We start from the raw sequence: 23380 nt of genomic DNA, 5'->3' as shown, positions 1-23380 counted from the left end.
TGCTCTCCCAAGACAGCCTTATGCAGAGAGTGGGAAGGTGAGGTGCGATTTTTGTATCTCAGCTTTCCTTTTCCCTAATTTCCCCCACAGAAGTAATTGGATGTATTTCAAAGGTTTTAACAGACAGCTGTGGCCAGGCTTCCCATGCTGGCTGCAGGTGTAATCTTGACCATTTTCCTTCAAGCTACTGTAATCTGTGTGTGTGTGTGTGTGTGTGTGTGTGTGTGTGTGTGTGTTTGCATGGGTTTCTGTCTGTCTATGTATCTTTCTGTCTGTGTATGTCTGTGTCTCTGTGTGTGTGTGGGGGGTGCATGTGAGAGAGGTAACTGGCATTTATAAAGCAGAGCTTTGGAGGGAAAATGCTATTTAACACGGGGCATCACTGAGGTATCAGCTGCTGTGACAGCTAAGTCAGAGCACTGGATGTAACTTTCATTTTTTTAAAGCACTATTGCCTCACTCGAATCTTAGCTGCGACTCTAAGAGGTGGTTTAACAACAATAATGCATTTTGTTTTTTCTTTCTTTTTTAAAGATTTATTTATTATGTATCCAATGTTCTGTCTGCACGTACACCTGCACACCAGAAAAGGGCACCAGATCTCATTATAGATGGGTTGTGAGCCACCATGTGGTTGCTGGGAATTGAACTCAGGACCTCTGGAAGAGCAGCCAGTGCTCTTGACCTCTGAGCCCTCTCTCCAGCCCCCAATAATGCATCTTGTAAAGAAAGCTGTATTCATGAGGTGTTTTCAGGTCTAAAAAGCCCCTGACAGACAGGTAGGGCTCCATAGCTTTAAACTGTGTGCTCAGAGGCCTCCCGGCTTTTAGCAGAGTGAGCGCCATCTGGGGAAATCATGGAGCTCCCAGCAAGGCTTGCAGGGCACCTCCAGAAATGCCCCCAAATTCTCAGCAACCTTCCTGCATTTTCTGCACAGAAATCAGAAGATACACCTAGATGGGAAGCTGGCTGTGGGGACACCAAGATTGCGGTTCACCCCGCACCACAAGGACGCCTCGTCCCCTTCCCATGTCTCAGCCTCGCATCTGTGTTATGGCTACCATGCGGCTACCGGCCCTTACCTCATAGGTCACAGAACAATAATCGTAGCAGCGATGCAGGTCACTCTGGTTTTTCTTACCCTATCTAATGGATGAGGGCTGAAAGAGATTCTGTGGCTTGCCCAAAGTCTCCAGTCAGAATTCACACTCAGGTCCCTAGCTTCAGAGAGAGGGTTCTCTGTGTTTTGGGTGAATCTCACTCAGACAAATGTGCTGCCGATATGAAAAGGCTACATATACCCAAATGGACCGAGGCTTAAGACAGCACATTATATTCTCGTTAATTCAGAGATGGTTTATCCTGGTGCATGAAGTTCTATGAAAAGTGAGACTAAAAGAGACTGGGCTGTGCAGAGAGGGTGCTGCTTAGCTCATTCTGAGGAGTCCACAAGGGAGGGGGCTCCAGACTGGGCTTGGCCGTCTCTCTAATTTCTAGCACCCAGACGGTCCTGAAGTTAGCTGTGAGCCCTCTCAGAGCCTCTATTTCTACATACACAGGTAGAGAGAGTAACCCTCAAGCCTAGAGGTGAGGGGGCAAATCCCGGTGAGTGGAGGTGCTGGAGGGAAGGAGCTGAGTATCTCAGAGGACCTCAACGAAGGCCATTTCCAAGTCTGGCACTCCAGGGTCTTACACCTGTGGCTGCCAAGAGCTGAAACTTTACTCCTTATGCGCACTACCTTGAGGTAAGTTTGATTAGGTGCCCTTCACCAGGCACCCTTGTCGCTTGTCCGACACGGGAGAAGTTCTCTTGGTCCTGGCCCTCTGCGGGATGGTTTTCCAGGAGCTGGATCACGGATCCCAGCTTACCCATGCTCTGGCTTGGCCAGAAAGCTCTGCCCCCGGGAGGGGGTGGGGAGAGGAGAAAGCCTGGGCAGCAGCCCTCCTGCAAGGCACGGTCAAGCCAGGGGGATGTCAAGTCTCTGTGAGATTCCCACAAGAGCAGACTCTAGAAGGAAGGAACCAGGCTTCCGGATAGGCTGGCAAAGGACAGAGAGGGGAGACTGAAGGCCGTCCCCAACCCCCGTTAATGGAGGTAGTCAGGGAGGAGAGGGAAATGAAGGGGTGACGCTTCACAGACAGGGCTCCAGGGAGGCGGGGCCCGCCATGCCAAAGCTGGAACAGCCTTAGACTGTCAGTGCCGGGTCTGTGTAACCCCAGGAAAGTTCCTTCCTCCCCCCCCCCCCCCCCCGCTGTTCTGTGCAAAGGTCAGGGCTTCAACTTTGCATCTGCGGGTTACATGGATGGTACTGCAGGTGGGATGGAAGCCAGCCTCAGAGCACAGGAAGTGATCCTCAAAGCACCGCTGCTCAGGAAGGGGTCCTCTGCGGGCCCAGGAGCTGCTGGGTGCACGACCCACCTCCTTCCCTTCAGGACTGGAGGCGGTAGTGCCAGACTGCGCATGCCCGAGCAGGAAGGGTCAGGGTTCCTACCTGTAGGCCATTGGGGTACACGTCGCCCTCAGAGAGTGAGTCCACCAGATCCTCTTCGTCCAGCGTGGCTCGCTTGTAGGTTGACATCTGCAATGCCAAGTGCAGTACAGACTCCCTCAGCGTCTCCATAGTCCAGATGGGAAAGCGGGCCCGGCGCCCCGCCCCGCCCCTGCCACCCGAGATCAGCCCACGGACGAACGGCCCTCCCCGCGCGCCACGCCCGCCTCACCCCTAGAGCGGACAGCGCGGCTGACAGCCACACGCTACGCATGCTGCACCCCGCGATGCCCAGTCCGGGTCGGGTCCCCTGGTGTCTACACTAGCGGGACGCCGGGGGCGGGGCCCCGCTGGAGGGTGGGCGTGGCCTGCTGGGCACATGCCCCTCCTGGGCCTTCCGCGAGAGTTGGGGTGGGGTGGAGATCTCTTCTCGCCCAGCTCCAGACTAGCCGGCAGGAGAGAGCCTCATTCATAAGGAGGTCCCCAACGGCAGAGACCAAACATCAAGTTCAGCAAAGCCTAGATAATCAAGGCACATTCTTTCTCCATCAGCCCTTGGCTGAGATGTGGGGTCTTCTGTGGAGCTAAAAAGGCTGAGGGCGGGGAACGGGAGTGGAGCCAGGAATACCCCCACATCGCGGTTCCTTTTCCCTCTAATTCGGGAGTTTTAAAGCCAGAGTTCGGAACGACGTTCACACAATTCTAAGAAAGTCCCAACGCGACGCGCACGCCTGTAATCCCAGCTCTCAGGGAGGCAGAGGAAGGCGGATCTGTGTGAGTTCGAGACCAGCCTAGTCTACAAAGCGAGTCCAGGATAGCCAACGCTACACAGAGGTATCCTGTCTCGGAAAACAACAAACAAACAATAAAGTCCCAACGCAATGAAAACTGCTGAGTGAATTTGGCGGCCTGCCACCCTCCCTCAAAGGAGGTGGCCCTCCCATACACACGACGAATCTTCGCCTCATGGGCCAGTGAGATGGCTTAGCCGGTAAAGGTGCTTGCAGTTAAAGGCCAACCACTTGAGTTCATCTCCAGATTCCACATGATGCAAGGAGAGAACCAAGTCCCACAGGCTGCCCTTTGCCTTCCACGTGTCACAGCACATACGCTCACAGCCACACACACACACACAAATAACAGTCGGAGTTCTTGCGAAGGGGGGGGGGCATGGCGGTGCATGCCTTTCATCCCAGCACCTGGGAGACAGAGACATGCAGATCTCTGAGTTCAAGGCCAGTCTGGTGTACATATCTTTATCTTAAAAAAAAAAAAAAAAAAAAAAGGTGTGGGTGGGGAGAACCGTTGCTTTGGGATGGGCTGGAGAGACGGCTCAATGATAGTGCACTCCTCAAGTCTCATCCTCAATACAGCAAGAGCAAATAAAACCTCAAAGCTTTGGAGTAGAGCAAAAGTTAATTAAAAATTTTAAAAAAATACTTAAAAAGAACCCAGGTAGGTGAATTTCCATCTCAGGAGTACAGAACTTTCTTTAAGTGTCTCCTCCATCGTCAGGGGCCTCTCCTGTGACCCCGGCTGAAAAGGCGGTCTCTGACGGATGGTGAATAAGACATGCTCTCTCCCACCTCAGGACCCCAAAGGTCTAACCTAGTTTTCCAAAAGGTACCCCACTTCTAATAAGTCACTCAAAGATCTTCAGCTTTCCAAAGAGCCATTTTTTTGGTCTTTTTTAGGCTTATAAAAATGTGTTTGAGTGTTCTGACTGTATGTATGTATACCTCATGCGTGCCTGGTGCCAGTTATGGATGGTTGTGAGCCACCATGTGGGTGCTGGGAACTGAACCTAAGTCATCCAGAAGAGCAGCCAGTGTTCTTACCCACTGAGACACCCCTCCAAAGCACCATTTCTGTTTAGTCCCAACTTGGTTCTCATCGTACGGCAAGTGTGGAGGGGTGAGGTGGCTGTCCAGGGGAGGGGGAGGGGCCGGTGGGGAAGGTAGGGCTCCTAGGAGTTCCCAGGCCTTATGGGCCAGCAAGATGGCTCAACAGGTAAAGGTACTTGCTGTCCAATCCAACTGCTTCAGTTCACCCCCAGGACCCTCCTCCCTCTGAGCCAGCCAGCCGCTGGAAGTGAAATTCTCATCACACCACACTGGCTTCAAAGTCTCCTGTGTCCTCCAACCTTTTGCCAGGCTCAGGGCTGCCCGTCCCTGACCCTCCTCTTTAGCCGCCACTCACCAAAGCCCCAGATTTCTTCGCTGGCTTTTGTTCAGATCTGCAGGTACCTAAGTTGCTTGTTCTCAGCCAAGTCCTTTGTAGCTGCTCCTCCCTCCATCTGGAACATTCTTTCCTAATCTTTGCTCCTCCTACAGCCGGCCCCAGACTCTCAGATCAAATGCTACCTGCTCAAATGTTCAACTCGCCCCAAGTAGTTCCCCGAATTCTCCTACCGCAGCCTCTTACTTCCTTATAGTACCTACTGTGTCTGTTAGGCTTGTTTTGTTTTGTTTTGGGAGGTCTTATTATGTAGCCCAGGCAAGCCTGGAACTCACAACCCTCCCACCTCTACCTCCAGGGACTGGGATGGCAAGGGTGCACCTGTCTCCATGTACACCTGCGAGCGTTCAGTTAATAGTTCGCTACTGTTTTCTAAAACATGAGATTTGGATGCATTGGCAGGTGCCAGTCACCAGAGGAAAAGAATTTTGGTTCCCCCAGCACCTTCCCCGGAACCTAGGTGGGCCAGAGAAGTAATTGTTCCTGCTCCCTATTCTCAGCCTGGTCACCTTTCTCTTTGGTGGCTTTCCTTGGCCCCTCTTATGCAGAATGAAACTGAAGCTATGGAAGAACCTTGCGGGCTGGTTAAGCAATGGCTCCTCCCACTTCCAATTCATTTCAGAGACCTTCCCTTCTGGGAAACCTCCTGACCACTGACAGCATCTGCCCCCCTGTGATATGTCCCTCAGTCTCCTCCCCATGCCACCTCCCACCCCTCTTCAGATAGGAGTGTAGTGTGCTGAAGACAGCCTGGTCTGCTCCCTCAAGGGCCCAGTCTGGGGCTACAAGCTTCCAGATGTTTGAGCAAAGGTGCAAATGGTTGGGTGGACAACCATGTCCCATCCACCCCCCCTGCAGCTGTTAGTGGCTAGATGACGTGGGCGGCTCAGGTACCTCTCAAGAGAAATAAGCATTGCAAAAGGATTTTTCAGCCCACAAAAAGCCCCGCCCCGTCCCTGCAATGCTAGCTCGGACCTGAAGTGAAAACTCGCTGAGCTCACCCACCTCTGCTGGGGGTGGGGACACATTATGGCTGAGTGCGGCCAAAGCCGTCCTCTCTCTGGGCCTGCCAGGTGCTCCACAGATGAAGGAAACCCGCAGCCATCGGGGCTAGCTCGGCAGGTGTGTCTTCCGTAGACATGGAAGGGGAGGTGGTGAGCGGACCCCGCTGGGTGTCACGTAAGACATGTCTTTCTTGCCTCACAGCACTTCACCCCTCTTGGGCAACATCCTTACCTCCATTTAACAAATAGATGGCTGAGGGGCAGGAAGGATTCAGCCCACCCCCAAACCCATACAGTGCTCTGGCTGGACCCTGAGGCAGCTGGGATATGAGCTTTCTACCTATCTGCAAACCCACCCATACTGGCTTCATCAAGCTATCCCCAAGGAGGCCAGGTCACACACCAAGTCAGTCAGGACCAGAGTCGGGTCACAAGCCTGGGTCCTGGAAACCAGGGCCTGAGTTCTTTGTGGAAGGCAGGACTACTTCCTGTGGGGACCTCTAGGAGTCTGGACGCCCGGGGAGGACTAGGCCTTGGGCTGGCAGAATGGCCAGGGCTTGTTTTAATGGCCTCATTGGTGGCTATATGGGTGCCACACCCTACCCCAGAACTGCTGAGTTCTGGGGAGCCTCCACCCCTTCCTGAGAAATCTGGGCTGCATCTGGGTCCGGTGCTCACAAGAGGACTTGGCTGAGCTGAAGAATGGCAAAGCGCTGCCAGGCGTGGTGGCACACAGCTTTAATCCCAGCACTCAGGAGGCAGAGGCAGGCAGATCTCTGTGAGTTCAAGGCCAGTCTGGTCTACAGAGTGAGTTCCAGGAACAGCCAAGCTCACACAGAAAACCCTGTCTCAAAAAACAAAAAAGAAAAGACAAAAACAAAAATGGTGAATCGGGAACTGCTGCTCCCTGCGTTATGTGGATCCCAGGTCCCCAATGCCCAGCTCTACAGGGAAAGAGAACGGGATAAGGAAAGTGGAGCCAGATCTGAACACCCACTCTGCGGCAGCCGTCACGGGTCTGGGATGAGCACAATCGGGGCACAAAGATGCTTATGTGTTTCTGATGACAAAAGGCCCATGGCCTGGCGTTACCCAGGGATTCCATGGGCCCCAACAGCTTCAGTCACTCACATGACTCATGTGGTTGGTTTGCCTAAGGCAGGGGATCTGCAGGGAATCTTGGAGCGTGTCAGAGGCGACAGAGAGAGAGGAGTTTTGCGCCCAGGCTGGGAGGCCACACCCTGAGCTGTTTTCACATTCTGTTTCTAAGTCTCCATTGCTTGGGGCGGAGGGGGGGGAACCTCTTGTGGCCAAGCGCCCATCATTTGTTTCTGCCAGCAGGCTGGGATCTTCGAGATGCCACATGTCACCCGGTACACACTCATTCAACAGGCTTCTTGAACTTGGAGCCTGCCAAAGCTCTCGCTTCAAACCTCAGTCCACTGCCCCATTCTGCCACTTCCCAGCTGTGTGACTCGTTCTCTATGCCTCAGTTGTATCATTTGGAAAACTGGGTAATTAACAGAAACACACACACACACACACACACACACACAGAAGTGCTGTGACACATAAATGAGTTATTAGAGATAAGTGCTTAGATCAGTGCCAGGTCCACGGCAAGTGCCCATGTTATTCTTATTGTGATTACATAGTTATGTGTGTGTGTGTGTGTGTGTGTGTGCTGTCTTAAATAAAACAACAAATGAATGTGACTGGCCAATGCTAGCAATATAGCTCCGTGGTAGGCCTTGCACACCAAAGGCTTTGGGTTTGAGCCCAAGCAAATAACAGTAAGAAGAAGAGGAAGAGGAGGAGGAAGAAGCAGCAGCTACCTCCAAGCCACTGACTCTGGCAGCAAACAGGTCCAGGGTTCTTTTGTGACTATCTTATTCATGTCTCCGATCACCTCGAGGGACCAGTCCTGTGACACCCATTTCACAGGTTTGGAGATTGAAGCCTGCCAGTTAACCAAGACTTGGTCTTAGATTTTCCTCATCTTCTTGAGGTCTCTTCCCTCCTTCCTTTTCTTGTGGCTCCTCCCCAGGGCCTAGCTCTTAGGCCAGGCTCTTTGGAGGCCCCAGGCCTCTCCATCTGAGCTGTAGGAATAGAGGGACAGAACTTGGTAGGTGGAGAGAGGGGCACAGCTTTGGGACACCAAAGGTTCGCATGGCAACCACCCAAGGTTGCTTCCCTTGAGACGCACAGCAGCCCTGCCAGGAGCAGGTCACTGTGGTCTGAGTGCAGTATGATGGAGACTCTACGCGTGCCCACCCGGCCCACGTTGACTTGTATACCCAAACCCAGGAGGCCCTGAGGGGCGCTGTTGCCAGCTGCTCTGGTACTCATGGTAGAGGTGGCCCATGCCTGGCTGGCCACCTCTGCTTCTTCCCTAATGCATGGGTGATCTTTCCCCTTTCCCCTACCAGAGAGCCCCCATCAGTCACCTCTGGCCTCCAGTCTTGGCCCAGGGGTTCAGCTCCCCCAGAAAGCCATCCATTATTAGCTTCCTAGTTCCTGGAGCTCCCTGTGGCTCATCTCCCACTCAACTCTGGGTAGAAAGATGTAAATTAAGTGACAAGATCCAGCCTGTCTCCTGCTAACAGGCCAACTTCCTGGGGCTATAGAATGAAAACTGCTGGCTGGCACCTCCACCTTTTCTCCACCCCAGGATCGGACTCTTGGTATCTCTCTTCCTTCATCCCTCACAGCCCCCTCCCCCATGCACAGTGGAATCACAGCAAAACACAGAGTCAGGTCCTTTAAAGCACAGGTTCCTGCTTCCGAGCCTTTGCCTATACACAACCCTCAGATAACTCCTCAGCTCAGATATCTTCCTCCAGGCAGCCTTCCAGGGCTTCACCAGGACCCTTCCCCTCTCTTCTCAATCTGGCCTTCGGCGTCTCATTCTGAACACAGCATGGCTTTGGCACCCCAGTTCCCACCTATACTTTGGTTTTCCCTATCTCATGGGAATGGGAGGAGCAACTAGCACACGGGTCTTTATGTGTGCTGTGGTAAGGTAAGGCACTAAGCTGGGTGCCCAGCGGGGAAGGGGCATCACCAAGTCACTGTCCCCATGGCATGTGCCAGGTTGTGAAAGAGACAGCTCTTCATGAGGGAAAGAGGACCCACTGGCATAAACAAAAGGACAGCAGAGGGTGGTCACACATGCCCAGCAGCCCCACACCTGGAAAACCAGAGTCTGCTTCTATTGATGGGGGCTCCATCTCACAGCAGATAGCTGTGCCAGGACAACAGCAGCCGCCACCTCCTGCCTCCCCTCCTCGCACCTGTTTGTTCCTGTCCGCCTCAGGCATCACCTCTCGGATCTTCCCTGAATGCTGTGTTCAAGGCCCACCAGCGAGCTGGCCCTGGGTCCGGAGCCACCAACAGACACCTGCACCTTGGTGCTCCAAGCACCCTTGTGAGGACAACCAGGCTGGGCAGTCCAAGGCTGAAGAGGCCAAGGGCGCCGGAACAATTTGCTGATCTAATCACATAAAACTTAGGACAAAGCTAATCCATCTGGTTTAATGATATTTATAACGTGACTGACCTGCTCAGTAATTAGGTTTAACAAGGAAACAGCCCGTGGAAGTGGTGGTAATTAGTATTTGTGTTATCCTGGTGGGCAGGCCATGGCCAGGAAGAGGAGAACACAGATGGGACAGGAAGCATAGGCACACGCCTGATTTGTGAACCCAGAGACAATCAACTTATGTGGATGATCCTGTCCAGCCTCCACTGAGGTCCAAGGTGGGCATGACAAGTCCTTCTCAAGGTTGAGAAATAAGCGCAGAGAGGCCCATTCTCTTGTCCAAGGTTACACAACCAGTGAGTGACAGCCCGGGGTTCATAGGCTTCTTGTTTCCTAGATGACTAGGGTGAAGGCTGGGGGACAGGAGGCTGACACAGCAGATATGACATCAACTTGCTCTTTAACAAACACAGAGGTGCTGGAGGGGCTGAGGGTGTAGCTCAGTTGATATAGGCTTAAGATACACGAAGCCTTGGTTCAAAACCCAAAACCATATACACAGGGTGTGTGTGGTAGTACACACCCGTCATTCCTGCATCCAGGAGGAGACAGGAAGTTTAGAAGTTTAAGGCTATCCACGGCTCCATAGTAAGCTGGAGGCTGGAGGATATATAAGACTCTATCTCAAAGAAAATGTAAAAGAAAAGAAAAGAGTTCGGTTTCAGTGGCTAAGAGCTGTACAAGGAATATCTCATGTATTATATGGATGTAGCACCTGTCAATAATAGATCTGATGGCCTATATCTTAAGGAGGAAGCGGGAGGTAGAACATCCAGCAGGCAGAAGGGATTCTGGGATAGAGCCAGGCATGTGAGATTCAACCGGCAAGATGTTAAAAGGATGGACACATGGTGCCTGAGCTAAGGTAACCAGCCACTTGACAAAATGAAGGGTTATTTGAAGTTATGAGCTAGTCAGCAAAGAGCCTAGCTATATGGCCTAGGTATTGTATAATATTTAATTGGTCTTACGAGTTGTTATTCCTGGAGGTAAGGCAGGAAGAAGACCTCCCACTACAAAGAGCTCTAGCTGCTCTTGTATGGGGGCAGGTTTGATTCCCAGCACCTAAAGATGGTTACGGTGGCTCATAACAATCTGTACCTCCAGGTCCAGGGATTGAAGCACCAGTTACCCATGGGGTATGCAGGCATACATACAAACAAAACACTCATATGCTCAAAGAAGAAATTTAACACAAAATTCAGCCCACTGCCCAAAATACAAAGACAACACCAGTTGGCCCAGGAATGGTGGCAGAGGAGGGTGAGAACTTAAAGATTATCCTCAGCTGCAGAGACTTGGTCTATAAAGTAAGTTCCAGGACAGCCATTGTTACACAGGGAAACCCTGTTTTAAAAAACCAATTAACAACAACAACAATAACAACAGCTAGTGATACCATCACACATCTCAAAAGTTGGATGCCAACTAGGAAACCTAGTTAAAAAACAAAAAAACAGAAAAAACAAACCCTGGTGTGGTCGCCTTTAATGTTCCCACTCAGGGAGGCAGAGGCAGGTAGATTGCTGTGATTTAAAGGCCAGCCTGGTCTACAAAGCAAGTTCAGGACAGCAAAGGCTACACAGAGAAACCCTGTCTCGAAAAACAAAAACAAAACAAAAAACAGCAGCAGCAGCAAGCACTTACTTAGCACCTAGTGCATACCCACTCAGGGACTTACAGGCAGGACAAAGCCACAGGGGAGAGTCTGGATATGTCTGCTGGCCCTTCTGTGCCATCTTCTTAAAAAAATGAGAGACCACAGATGCTCTTCTTCCCCAGAGTGGGTGCTGAGGACCCGCAGGCCCTACAACAAGGACCCTGGAGTGAGAGTAGGGATGGGAATCCAGTCGAGCACTCCCCAGCCTCACCCCTGGGATGCAGAAGGTTGCCCTGCCAGTGATCCTAATCCTCCGCTTCTCCAGGTAGCAGGCTTGTCTGGACACATCCCCAGGAAGCAGGGTGCCCAGCTCCTGGCACCCCTGAGGCAGTAGTGCATCCAGGCCCTGTCTGATTCCACCCTCGCCTTCCTGGGATGGGCCCCACTTCCTACCTCCCACAACCCCTCATCAGGCATCTGCCCAGGCTCCCATCCTTGCCACTTCACCTCACTGAGGTTCCAGCACTATTAAAGTTGGGGTCCCATTACCCGCCTACTAAGAAAGTATCCACACAGGAAGCTGGGCCATGCCCCAACAGTCCCAGTGGGCAGGGCTCAGGCCCTCTCAGGCCTGTCCAGGGAAACAGCACCTCACAGGCTGGCAAAGCTGCCCCTCAGGTGGCATGGTCGTTCAGAGAACTCTCATCTTCCCTGAACCCTGGAGGAATATGGGTAATGGTTAGGAGCTCAGTCCCTAAAACCAACTGGGTTCAATCTACTATTTATCCTAGGATTCAGTCTACAGCCCAGGACCAGGCACTCAATCCCTGCCCATGGCTCAGCTTGCTCAATTATGAGATGGGATTTATAAAAAATCATTACAAGGATTAAAGGAGTTCACAGGACAAGGACCTGAAACAAAGGAAGGGCCAGACCAAGTACCAGCTGTTCCTGTCATTGCCAGCTACCGGTTCACACTCCCACTACCAGCTGGACAAATCTGGTCCTCAGATGTGTCAAAGTTTTTAAAATACCAGCATGATAGGGATTTTGCATGAAAAAAAATCAATATTTTAAAATTTTCCTTTGTAAAAACAAACAAAACCAAAACACATGAATGCAGCTGGGTCCAAAGTCCAACATAGCTGGAGGGTAGATGCCCCCAGTGACAGGCCACAGGTCCCCAGGGAATCACAGCCTCAGCCTCACTCTTCCTGACCTCCTCTTCTCTGAGGCCCAGGCTTGGCAGGGTTCACCATGCTGGCGCCATGACATGCAACAAAAAGAAAAGATGCCTCCTGCTAGGAGTCAACTGTGGAGGAATGATTCAAGCTTTAAGCCAGGCCAACTAATCAATGGTGACAGATGTCTGGGGAGTGGTGACCTCAGAAGGCGGACTTCCTAGAATGGAGCAAGACTGGGAAATAGGGCCAGTTTGGAGGTATCCCATCTCCCATTTCACTGTGGTTTTAGAGATGTATGTGTTTGTCAAGACACACCCAGCTGTCACCTGTGTGTTTTATTCTATGCAAGCGATGCCTCCACAGAAAAGAAACAGAAGCATGATGGGAGGGGGCTCAAGGTCTAAACAGGGAGTGACTCCTTTGGGAGTAAAGATTTGGCCTGTAAGATGTGACTGCACAGCGAGGGCCTAAGCCCAGGCTGAAACCTAGAGTTTAAAGCTGCGAACGGCCAATGTAGGAAGAATGCTATGGACCCATGGTATCCAAAACAGAAACCACCAGCTGCATGTGGCAACTTAAGTGTATTAAACTGGGGCTGGGGATGTGGCCCAGTTGGTCAAGTGCTTTGTCTGCGCCCCAGGGCACCGTACATTCCAACCCCAGCACCATATAAAGGGAGTGGGGATGTGGGGTGCATTCAGAAAGTAGAGGCAGCTATATAGTGAGTTCAAGGCCAGCCTAGGCTATGAGATCCTGTCTCAGGACATTATTTTAAAATGTTTTTCTTTCTTTTCTCTCTCTCTCTCTCTCTCTCTCTCTCTGTCTCTTTCTTTTTTGTTTTTGTTTTGTGGTGTTTGGTTTTCCAAGACAGGGTTTCTCTATGTAGCCCTGGCTGTCCTGGAACTTGCTCTGTAGACCAGGCTAGCCTCAAACTCACAGAGATCTGCCTGCCTGTGTCTCCTGAGTGCTGGGATCAAAGGCATGTGTCACCACTGCTAGGGTATTTTTTTTTAATTTTTAAAAAAGATGTAGTTTACTTTTATTGATGTCTATGCCTGTCTGTGTGTCTGCTCACAACTGCGGGGCATGCCCATGAAGTCAGAAGAGGGCATCAGAGCCTCTGGAGTTACAGGCACCTGTGAGCTGTCCTCTTGGACCTGGGGACTAATGCCATTTCTGGCCCTCACCACTGTGGGGCATTCATTAGACTTTTCCTCAGGCCTCAATGACCTCCCTTTAGGGATAAAAGTATACCTCTCCCCTCCTGAAGACTGGGCACATCCACTCATGTGTCTGGGGCATACAGAACATTAGGGGCCAGGAACTGCTGTGTAGGGCATACAGAACACTAGGTAGGCCTCTGAACTGCTGTGTCAGAGGCCTACCCTGAAATTCTAGAGCAGTGGGGCATAGGAGCAGTGTGAGGGCCAGTGGGGACACTTCTATTTGTGAGGGTTTGGAAAATGAGTGGGTGGCAAAGATAAAAGAGGCTACATTCAATGCTGCGGGCCTGGGAGAAAGCTGCTGAGCATAGGGAAAAACTCCCACTAACCCCCATTCCCCTCCCGCCCCCCTGTGTTTGGAATAGGACCTGGGAACAGCCTTGAATGGCCACAGCCACTGCTGTGGTCACACTGGGGCAGCAGGGAGCTGAGTCCATCTTTAGAGAGGCTCCTCTCCCTCATGTGGGGGGGGGTATGGCCCCCCTTCGGAACAGTGGAAGTAGGCTCACCACAGGGGCTACTGGGAATAGAGTTAGCAGGGCTCAGAACTTACAGACAGACAGATCTGTCTTCCCTCCTCCACCCAAACCTCCTCATAAACTCTTCAGAGCCCAAGATGCTGGTATTTGGTATTTGTCTGCCTATTCCTTCCTTCCTTCCTTCCTTCCTTCCTTCCTTCCTTCCTTCCTTCCTTCCTTCCTTCCTCCCTCCCTCCCTCCCTCCCTCCCTCCCTCCTTCCTTCCTTCCTTCCTTCCTTCCTTCCTTCCCTCCTTCCCTCCCTCCTTCCTTCCTTCCTTCCATCCTGCACCTACATCCCAGGAAATGAGCACCCTACTGGGAGTGTATCATTGAATGAGACAGAATCCTCCTCTCAGCAATGCAAATTGTGGTGTGGGAGAGAAACAACATGGATGAAATAATCACATCAAACATTTATTCAATGCTTGCTGTATGCCAGCCAAATACTACATGCTAACTGCTTTAAATGCTTCTTCTATTTGAGCCTCACAAAAGTAGCAATATGTATTGTTACCGATTCTCTTTGGTAGGTGAGGAAACTGAGGCAGAGAGGGCTGGGTCATCCAGCTCTAGGAGTGGGATTTGGGATCTGAACCCAGGCGGCGTGACTCCAACTTGAGTTCCCAAACTAACCTGTGCGCTGGTGGCCTCATGCAAGAAAGGACAGCAGGGGAGGGTCGTACAGGTGTTGGGAGAAGATGGGTGACACATCACCAGAGACCAGAAAGACCAGGATGACTCTGGAGAAGCGTACTTCAGGCCTTCTGCAAAAGCAAAGCCCCAGAAGCAAGAGGGAGAACAGAGTTTAAGCAGAAGCGGGGCAGTGTGGTGGGGATACCCTGCCTTCCAGACACGCAGCATTCGACAGAAAGGAGACTGAGGCTCTGAGAGAAAACCCAACCCTGGGGGCAGCTGAGCCAGAGGCACAGAACCTCTGCCATGCAGCCACGGCCATCCCAACGCCCCACATGCCAGCTGCCAGACTACCCTTCCTTCTGAGTGCAGTATGTGCCTCCTTCAGTGATGTCCCAGTGGGACTGCATGATCCTGGCCACCGGAGTTAGCATTCTCACCGAAAATTGTGACATGGCGAGAAGGTTGACATTAAAGGCAGACCGCTTCCGGTTTAGCCACTTAGGAGCCATGTCATCCTACTGGAGCCCTGCCACTTCTCAGAACCCCAGTTTCTCCTTCTGCACTGGAGGGCAGCAGTTCCTTCTTCATAGGGGTCATCAGGGAGAAAGGAGCCCTCGGGTAAGGTTCAAGCACAGTGGCTGGCTTTGAGGGCTTCAGAAAAGCAGGATGTAAACATCACTGGCACAGTCGTTGACGCGAGGGCTCCAGCCACACAAGGATACCGGAGAGACCTGACCATGCCCCCGCCAGGTTTGAGGCTATGGATTCTTCATACCTCAGCAAAGGAACCAAAGGCCGGAAGTGGAAAGCATGGACTGGACAGCCAAAAGAGCGACCGGCTCATGCCCACGCAGACAGCTGCTCTGAGTACTGGGCTGGAGACAGGAAATAGGCAAGCATCTAGCATGGAGGTGGCAGACAGAGAGGCCCAGTGGACTCTGCCTCCAGCATCCTTTTTGTGTGCCCGCTGTTTTCTCTTCTTTCTTCCTTCCTTCCTTCCTTCCTTCCTTCCTTCCTTCCTTCCTTCCTTCTTTCCTTCCTTCCTTCCTTCCTTCCTTCCTTCCTTCTTTCCTCGATTCATTTATTTTATTTTCTGTGTACGGCTATGCTGCTGCCTGAGTGCACAGATTTGTGCATCGCATGTGGTGTCTACTCCGAGTTACAGACAGTTGTGAGCTACCATGTGGGGGCTGGGAATTGAAACTGGGTCCTCTCGAGGAGCAGCCAGCGCTCTTAACCGCTGAGCCATCACCTCTCCAGCCTCACTCTCTGTTTTCTTAAGCCCACAGTGGGTCGGTCCCCTTTGTGTCCTCAGGAACTCTAGAACAGGCCACTTTGTAGAAAGCTGGGTGATGCTGGCTTGCCCTTGGCAAGGAGTCATGATGAAGGCCTCTACCCGTGTGTGTGTGTGTGTGTGTGTGTGTGTGTGTGTGTGTGTGTGTGTGTTCGAGTGTGTGGCTTATACACCCTCCCCTTAGGGACATTGTCCCCTTCCCCATATTCAGATGGTCACTTAAGCGGCTCCCGTCACCTGCCTGTGGCCCCACTGTTAGCAAAACATCCAGGGTTGGGCCTGTACTGAGTCTATTCTGTTCCAGAGTAAAACGGCTCCCAAGACTGGATGGCCTGCTCTCCTAGCTCCAGCTGGTGGGAGACAACAGAAGCCTCAGCCCCCAGCCCCAACCTCTCAGGACACTTAAGTAGGGATGTCTGGGTTATCGTATCCTCCCCACAAATGCAAAAGCACTGTCACTGTCACCAGTGACAGTGAAGAAAAATCCCTTCTCTGGAATTGGGGATGACACGAGGAAGGGTGTTTGAGATTGGGCTGGAAAACCTGAGGGGCCCGGTTCTGGCATGTCTTCTAGAAACCCTTCAGGTCAGAGACAGGGCAATGAGGCAAGGTCCACAGAGCCCCTGGACATGAGCCTGGCAGATGGGCTGTGTGACATCAGGAAAGTCCCTTGCTCTGGCTGAGCCTCCTCTACCTTTCCCTTGTAAACAGGGCCTTTGAATGAGGAGAGAAAAGCATGAGGGAGGTGCCTGGGCACGGAGGACAAGCTGAAGCCTGGCTGCTGCAGAAGGTCCCCGGGGCTCCTCCGTCCTCCCGTTTGCACACATTGCGCCATTCAGAGCACACTCCCAGTCCTGCCTGCTCAGGGCTTCCCTGGCTGCAGCCTCCGAAAACTCCCCAGTCCTGGGCTACCAGCCAGGGCTTCTTAAAGTCACCAGCCTCCTGCTGAGGGCTCAGCAGGGCCCAGCCAAAGCCCGTCACTCACCGCTGGAGATTATCACATCAGAGCTTGCAGAATGGCAGGGTGCCTGGCAGGAGCCTGGCACCAGCTCCATGTCAGCCTGGGCTGGGAAGTGACTAGGACAGCACCCCACGGTCTCCATGGGGCCCTCTGTCTTCCTGCCCTAACACCCAGGCCATACTGGGGCTCCAGAGTTCCAGGGTCACATCCCAGCATCTTCAGCCTCATGCACCCCACCCCACCCCACCCCCGGGCCAGGAGATGAACTCTGGGCTGGGTGGGGCCTACTCACACTCCACTCTTGGTTAAGAACAGAAAGAAGCTCAGGGGAGCCAAACTGTGTGGAGTTCAAGTTCAGCCATGTGGTCCTGAGTGAGCACATTGTGCCTATTCTCATACCTAGAAAAGTGCCAAAATAAGAGTATCCACCTTCCTGGCTTTTTGGGAGGACAATCAGTTCTTTATCCTGTGTTTGGAATGCAGCCTGGGACTGCCTGAATGGATGGGTGAGAGAGTGAGTCTGTCACTCGGTCAGGCTCTTCCTCGGACAGCTATCAAGACCCTACCACCAGCTGTCTTTGCCATTGCTGCCTATCCCAAGAGCCCTTCCCACACAGGAACTTTAGGAAGACTCCTTAATTGGGACCCTCAGGTTTGAAAATGACATAACCTCAAACTCTAGCTGGATTTTTGCGGGCTTCTTGCTGGCGTTGCCTGAATGGGATGAAGGATCAGGCATCAGGTAGGACTTGATCCAGACCTTCAGATGCTGTTGAGAATGCTTTCCCTATGCTGACACGGTGTCATGTTCCCTCTCTCTCTAGCCCTCCATGTCTGCTACCCTCACTCACTCCTGCTTCCTAAGATCAGACAGCCTTCCCAGTAGGGAAGCCAGCCATGCTCACTTGTACCAGCCTAAAAACCTCCTCCCTGCCTGGGCTCAATGATGAAGTCCTAAGGGAGAACTCAGGTGGGCCGGCCCGGTTCATGTGCCCTCTCCAGTGACAGTGGGAGAGTGGGGTCCAACGCTGTGATTGGCAGCCTAACTACTATGATGGTGAGGGGCTAGTCCCCAAAGGAAGGGAGCTGCTGTTGACAGAGAGGACGGGCAGAGATGGCACAGTTTGACAGAACCAGCTTGGACCCATCAGACTCCATGTGTCCACCTTCTTGTCCGTGCAGCCACCCATCGTCAGACACCATGGGTGCTGGTAGGGATGACTGTGGGACACACCTGCTACCGGAGCATGGAGTATTAAAGGGTCAGGCTCAGGTCACCTCAGCCTCTCCTCCACCCCTACGGCCCCCCCCCCCCCGAACCCGCTGGCCTGGCCCAATTCAGCAGAAAATCCTAGCCTGGGCTCTTCCAAGCTCTGTAGCCTCTTCCCTCCCATGAGCCAAGTGCATTCCAGAAACCCCACACCACAAGGAGACAGTGATGCGGAAATGGGCCCACTGTGTCCCATGGAGAAGACAGAATCTATGCTCAAAAGAGGTTTCTTCCAAAGATGCAACAAAGCCCTGGGCAGCCAGGAATGAGGGAGCCACTTTGAGAGTTGGGCTCCAGCACTCCCTGGGCCACTGCCGGGTTTTCACAGCAGCAGCTTTCTCTCATCCCACATTCAGGACAACCACAGCTCCCATTAATAAACACATCTGTCTGGTGCCAAACACACAGACACAGCATGGGCTTCTGGGGTGAGAGGACACCCCGCCTGACTTCATGTTTCCTCACAGACATGTATCATACATGTATGAGATAGGCATATGGCATGTATGACACCAAAAAGCAGGACAGCATAGCAGTCACCTGCCCCATGTATGACCCAGGCAAGTGACATGACCTTCCTAGGCCTGAGTTTTGTTATTTTTTAGATGTTTATTTATGTAAATACTATTTAAAATTTTACACTCACTTGGTGGTGTGTGTATGTGTGTGCGTGTGTGTGAGAAAGAGAGAGAGAGAGAGGGAGGGAGAGAAAGAGAGAGACCACAGGACAACTTGCACGAGTCTGGAGTCACTTTTCACTGTCTACCACATGAGCAGTTCTGGGGAGATCACCAGCTTTAGCAACAAGTGTTTTTACTCACTGAGCCATCTTGTTAGACTTTTGTTGTTTGTGTTTTACTTGCTTGTCTGGAGACGGGGTTTCAATGTAGCCCCCGGTTGCCCTCGAACCCATGTCAATCTTCTTACCTTAGCCTCCCAAGGCCACCAGCTTGGGCTCCTTTTTTTTTTTTTTAAGGACTGGGCAGCCCTCCTTCCTCCACCTCCCAGGTGCTGTGATTACCAGCCTGGGTATCACCAGGTCCATTGTATGTAGTCCTGGGGATAGAGCCCAGGACTTTGCCCCTGCCAGGCAAGCACTGTACTGAATGTCACCGCAGCCTGTGAGTGAGCGCCTCTATTAGCCAGAGAGAAGAATCCACGTGGGTCCCAGCCTCCAGCGGGAACAGAATGGTACAAACAGACAACGTGTGTTGGACACTGATGCTGTCCACTCGATCCACTTACAAATAAGTGCCGTCAGTGTCCCCAACTTTGCAGAAACCTGGAAGGGTATCGACCTGCCCTGGCGGCACAGTCAAGTTCCACATGCCTGTGTCTCTGCCTCTTTGCCCCACCATCCCATCCGCCATGCAGCGCTTTCCCGTCAGCAGGAAGGACCAGTGCCCACCCCACACAATACCCAGACCTCTTGGGATGCCAGGGCTCCACACTGTCAGCCCCAGCCAATCAGAGTGGATCCTCAGTTAAATGGTGCTCCTGAGCTGCAGTTGCCTTGGTGACCAGGAATGTCTGCCTCAAGAAGCCCACCCAGGCTCAGCTTCCCACCAGGTCCCTAACACTCCACCCACCACCACACAGCGATCATTTTGCGGAGGGAAGAGTCCAGATGGAGAGGCCTTGGAGGGGAGGGAGGGCTGTGCTGGCTTGGGTACTAGGTTCAAGGAAAGGAAACTGGGAGTGAGTACCAGGCCCAGAATCCTTGAGGACCAAATGCTTCCCCAGTCCTGGAGGAGGAAGAGCGAAGATTGGAGACTATATGAACTGCACTGTGGGTCCCTGTGACTGCCTGCTGTGTGGCTCCAGACAAGTGGCCTCAGTGCTCTGTGTGTAGAAGAATGAGCACAGGAAAGCTGACCTAGACATATCAGAATCAAATGCTGTCTCCCTGGAAAGCACTCCCAAGGCACCTATTGTGGTGCTGGGTGCTACTGTGAGCACACAGGAATGTCCTGGCCACAGAGACAAGGTACAGACAGCTGGAATGTACTCCAGGGTTCAACCTAAGGACCACAGAGACCACTGTTGTTCCTTGTGAATAGTAATGGCATCTGTGACAGCAGCAAAAGCTACTAACCCCAGGGATGACTCAGTTCTGAGCCACGCAGGTTCTAATGCTGCCATCCTAGCAAATCCATGGAAGAGATGTGAAACAGAAGAACCAAAAGGGCAAACACCCAGCCCAAGGTCACACAGCTGCCGAGAGGATGAGGTCACAGGTCTCAGGTACTATGGGACACTGGCAAATGGAGTGTTCTGGGAAGTGTCTCTGCCTAGGAGACTCACACAGATGACATTCCCAAACCCACTCTCGGGTCCCTGAAATGCTGGCTGTGTAGCCACCTAGACCGGGGTTTCCCTCCCCTTCAGGGCTTGGCTCTGCTCAGCGCAGCTCTAGAGACAATTTATAGCTGCATAATGGACAATTAGGAACATGCTTTCTTCTCTTCCAAGGAAGCAATCAGCCTGAAAGCAAGCACAGAGCACAAAGGACCCAGGAAGCCTGTCCCCTGGATCCTGCCAAGATGGATAGCCCCTCTCCTGGCCCTAGCTGGAAAATCAGGGCTCACTCAGGTGTTACCCCATCCTCATCAGCCTCCTACACCATCCTCATCTGCCTTTACCCAGTACCCCCAGCACCCCTCCCATCCTCATTTACCTCCAATCTCCCCTCTAGGAAGGCATCCTGACAAGGCTGGCCCATGGCTTTCCTGTGCTGCTGTGACTCCAATGTCATCAGGTCAATCTGGCTGGTGACACCTGGCTTGTCCCGCCTGCTCAGTAATTACTACTATCTAGGCACCATGCTGAGAGTTAACATTATACTTGCTAATTCTGCATCTACAAGCCACCTCAGTCCATAGCCTCACTTCACCGGAAATGAAAACACACAGCTAGCAAACAGGGCAGCAAGCAATTCTCTCCTCATTTGATGTCAGTCGCTGGCTGGGTTCCAATCTCTGCCAGTTCCTCATGGGTCAGTCCCAGACACAGGACTCCGCTCAACTCCCAATCCCTAGTGGTCTCCTAGGCCAAAGGTGACCAGGCAGCTGGCTCCACTCAATCTAACAGCTTCCAGGACATCCCAGAGAACCTTGCATCTAGGCTGCCAGGCATTTAAGCCTATCTCATTCCCCTGTGTTCCCACATGTCCACCCAACAGCTTCAGGAAAGAAACAGCTGACCAGGGTGCTACAGTTAGGACCTGGTGGGGGGAGAGGGGCACACGTGATTAACTGTTCTTCGAGGTAGGAAAGACCTGTCCTTTCAAAAGATTAGGCAAATCCCTGAAAACGTTCCCCAGTATCTGCTACAGCTCAGTCAATGACCAGATGCTTACAGGACCAGACACTGTTCTGGGTGATGACTGGGTTCTGGGTGCTGTTCACCACCAACAGATCTGGAGGCTTCCCCAGTTCCTCTCCCTAACATATACCCATCGACTTACAGCCCCTCAGAAGCTACTGTGGTCACCCGGAGCCAACGATGGGGGTGGGGGCATCAGAGCATTGGTAACAGCAAGTAAGGACCCAGCCATTAAGTGGACATAACTCAGATCCAACAGTCAGGGACAGGCCGGCAGCAGAAGTAAACAGCCTGTGGTCTGTGACTCATGTGGCTCATGTTTAATGAACCAAACAATGCTTATGTATCATTGGAGCATGGCCACTCAGGGCAGGAGATTCCCCAGGAAAGGGAGTGGCAAGGCATTGGGTCCCCAGAGCCACAGGGGTGAATCCCACTCTACATTCTGGAATGTTCTATTTCAGACGCTGGGTGAGAGATGGTCCCTCAGGCCCAAGATGAAGGGCCCACTCATCACCAGGCCAATCCCAGCCTGGAGTGATGCTCAGCTGCTAACATGCCAAGCCTCAGGGTATTGGACAGTCTTGGCGTCCTTATCCTGGGTCTGCTCTGGCTGGACTCCTCCAGCCCCCTGTGGCACCTCAAACTTCTGTTCCTTGCCTGGGGAGGAGGGTCCATGTCACACAGTCCCTTCCCCTCAAAAGACTTATCTTCCTCTGGCTTCCCTTTGTCTCCTGAGACTCTGTCCCATTCTGGAGTTGTAGCTAGCTTGGATCCAAATCAACTGTATGGGTGAGATTTACAAGTCCTTGGCTACAGCAGGACTATTCAAGTGTGCAGTAAATTGCCCGTCTTCGAGCTCAGAGACAGGCTTGGATAGGACCAACCAAACTGGCACCAACGTCACCTCTCTCAGCTTGAGGCGTTTCCTTGAAGGCACCAGAGGACAGGTCCAGGTGCCATCCATGCATACTGCTGGATCAAAGGTAACCCCCAGCTCTGCTACAGCCCACTGGTTTCTCTGTTATACTGAAGGGGGGCTGTAGCCAGGGGAAATGTGGAGGAGCAGGTTAAGCCTCGGGGCTGGGAAGTGGGGAGCAGAAGGCCCTCTGTCATGGAGCCTGTGCCTGAACCACTAAAGGAGCTGTGCTGTGGTACACATGAGGGGCTTTATCCGAGTTCCTGAGCACTCCATGGCATCTGGGGGAGTCTTTGGGTTTCACCTCTGTCATTTCCTGACCCTGTCTTATGCCACTGACACAAGGAGACCTGTGCTTAGGTTCCTTCTTGGGGATTTGAACCCCTACTTTACCTGGACTATCCCCTGTGAGTCTATGGGGAAGACTCTCCCTCCCTGGGCTTCAGTTTCTCCCCACCCCACAGTGGGTGGGATGGTATCCAAAGTCCATCCACTCCTCTCTCTTTCTTTAAAAAGATTTATTTATTTATTTACTGTACATTACTGCCTTATCTGCATGTACACCTGCATGCCAGAAAAGGACATCAGATCCCAGTACAGATGTTTGTGAACCACCATGTGGTTTCTGGGAATTGAACTCTGGACCTCTGAAAGAACAAACAGAGCTCTTAATCACTGAGCCATCTCTCCAGTCCTTCCTTCCTTCCTTATTTCCTTCCTTCCTTCTTTATTTCCTTCCTTCCTTCCTTCCCCTCCCTCCTTCTCTCTCTCTCTCTTTCTTTGAGACAGGCTCACACGTAGCCCACCACAGCCTCAAACTCACCACCATCCCATCCAGACCCAAGGGGTTAGTATTACAGCTAAAACCCCATTTTTGAAGAATTCAAGTTACTGAGCCTGTCTGGGACCCAGTCCCTAGGCCCAGGCTGCCAGGGTTGGCGAGATCTTTTTCCCAGTGGGAGGAAAGAGGTGATACCAAGCTTCAGAGAGACCTGCTGAATCTGACAGTCAACTGGCTGGGCCTGTCGCTCACCCTGGGGTGAGGAGAGCTCAGGATAAAGTCCTGTGGCAGAACACTTACTTGCCTGTCAGATACAAACTCAGCCCCAATACTTACATAAATAATCAAAATAATTCCACTTTTTTTTTTTTAAACAGTAGACCTGGGAGGATCTATA

At 52.3% G+C, this 23380-nt stretch overlaps 1 protein-coding gene across 3 annotated transcripts in view; it reads right to left on the bottom strand.

The window, feature by feature from the left end:
• Positions 1-23380, bottom strand: part of Ece1 (endothelin converting enzyme 1) — a 95762-nt gene that overhangs the window by 47408 nt on the left and 24974 nt on the right. The window contains exons 1-2 of one of the 3 annotated variants that reach the window (XM_055610905.1): positions 2722-2803; positions 2493-2579 (exon numbers count right to left, since the gene is read on the bottom strand). In XM_055610905.1, coding sequence (XP_055466880.1) covers positions 2493-2579; positions 2722-2763 — 129 coding nt within the window. In that variant the 5' untranslated portion in view covers positions 2764-2803. Of the gene's footprint in view, positions 1-2492; positions 2622-2721; positions 2804-23380 lie in introns of those variants that run through there. The other 2 variants (XM_055610907.1, XM_055610906.1) reach the window with 2 other exon arrangements.

Source organism: Psammomys obesus, unplaced genomic scaffold (assembly GCF_907164565.1).
Source record: "Psammomys obesus unplaced genomic scaffold, mPsaObe1.curated_primary_1811, whole genome shotgun sequence".
Taxonomy (NCBI): domain Eukaryota; kingdom Metazoa; phylum Chordata; class Mammalia; order Rodentia; family Muridae; genus Psammomys; species Psammomys obesus.
Note: the sequence above shows the minus strand (reverse complement) of the source record. Positions and strands in the feature narration are given on the sequence as shown.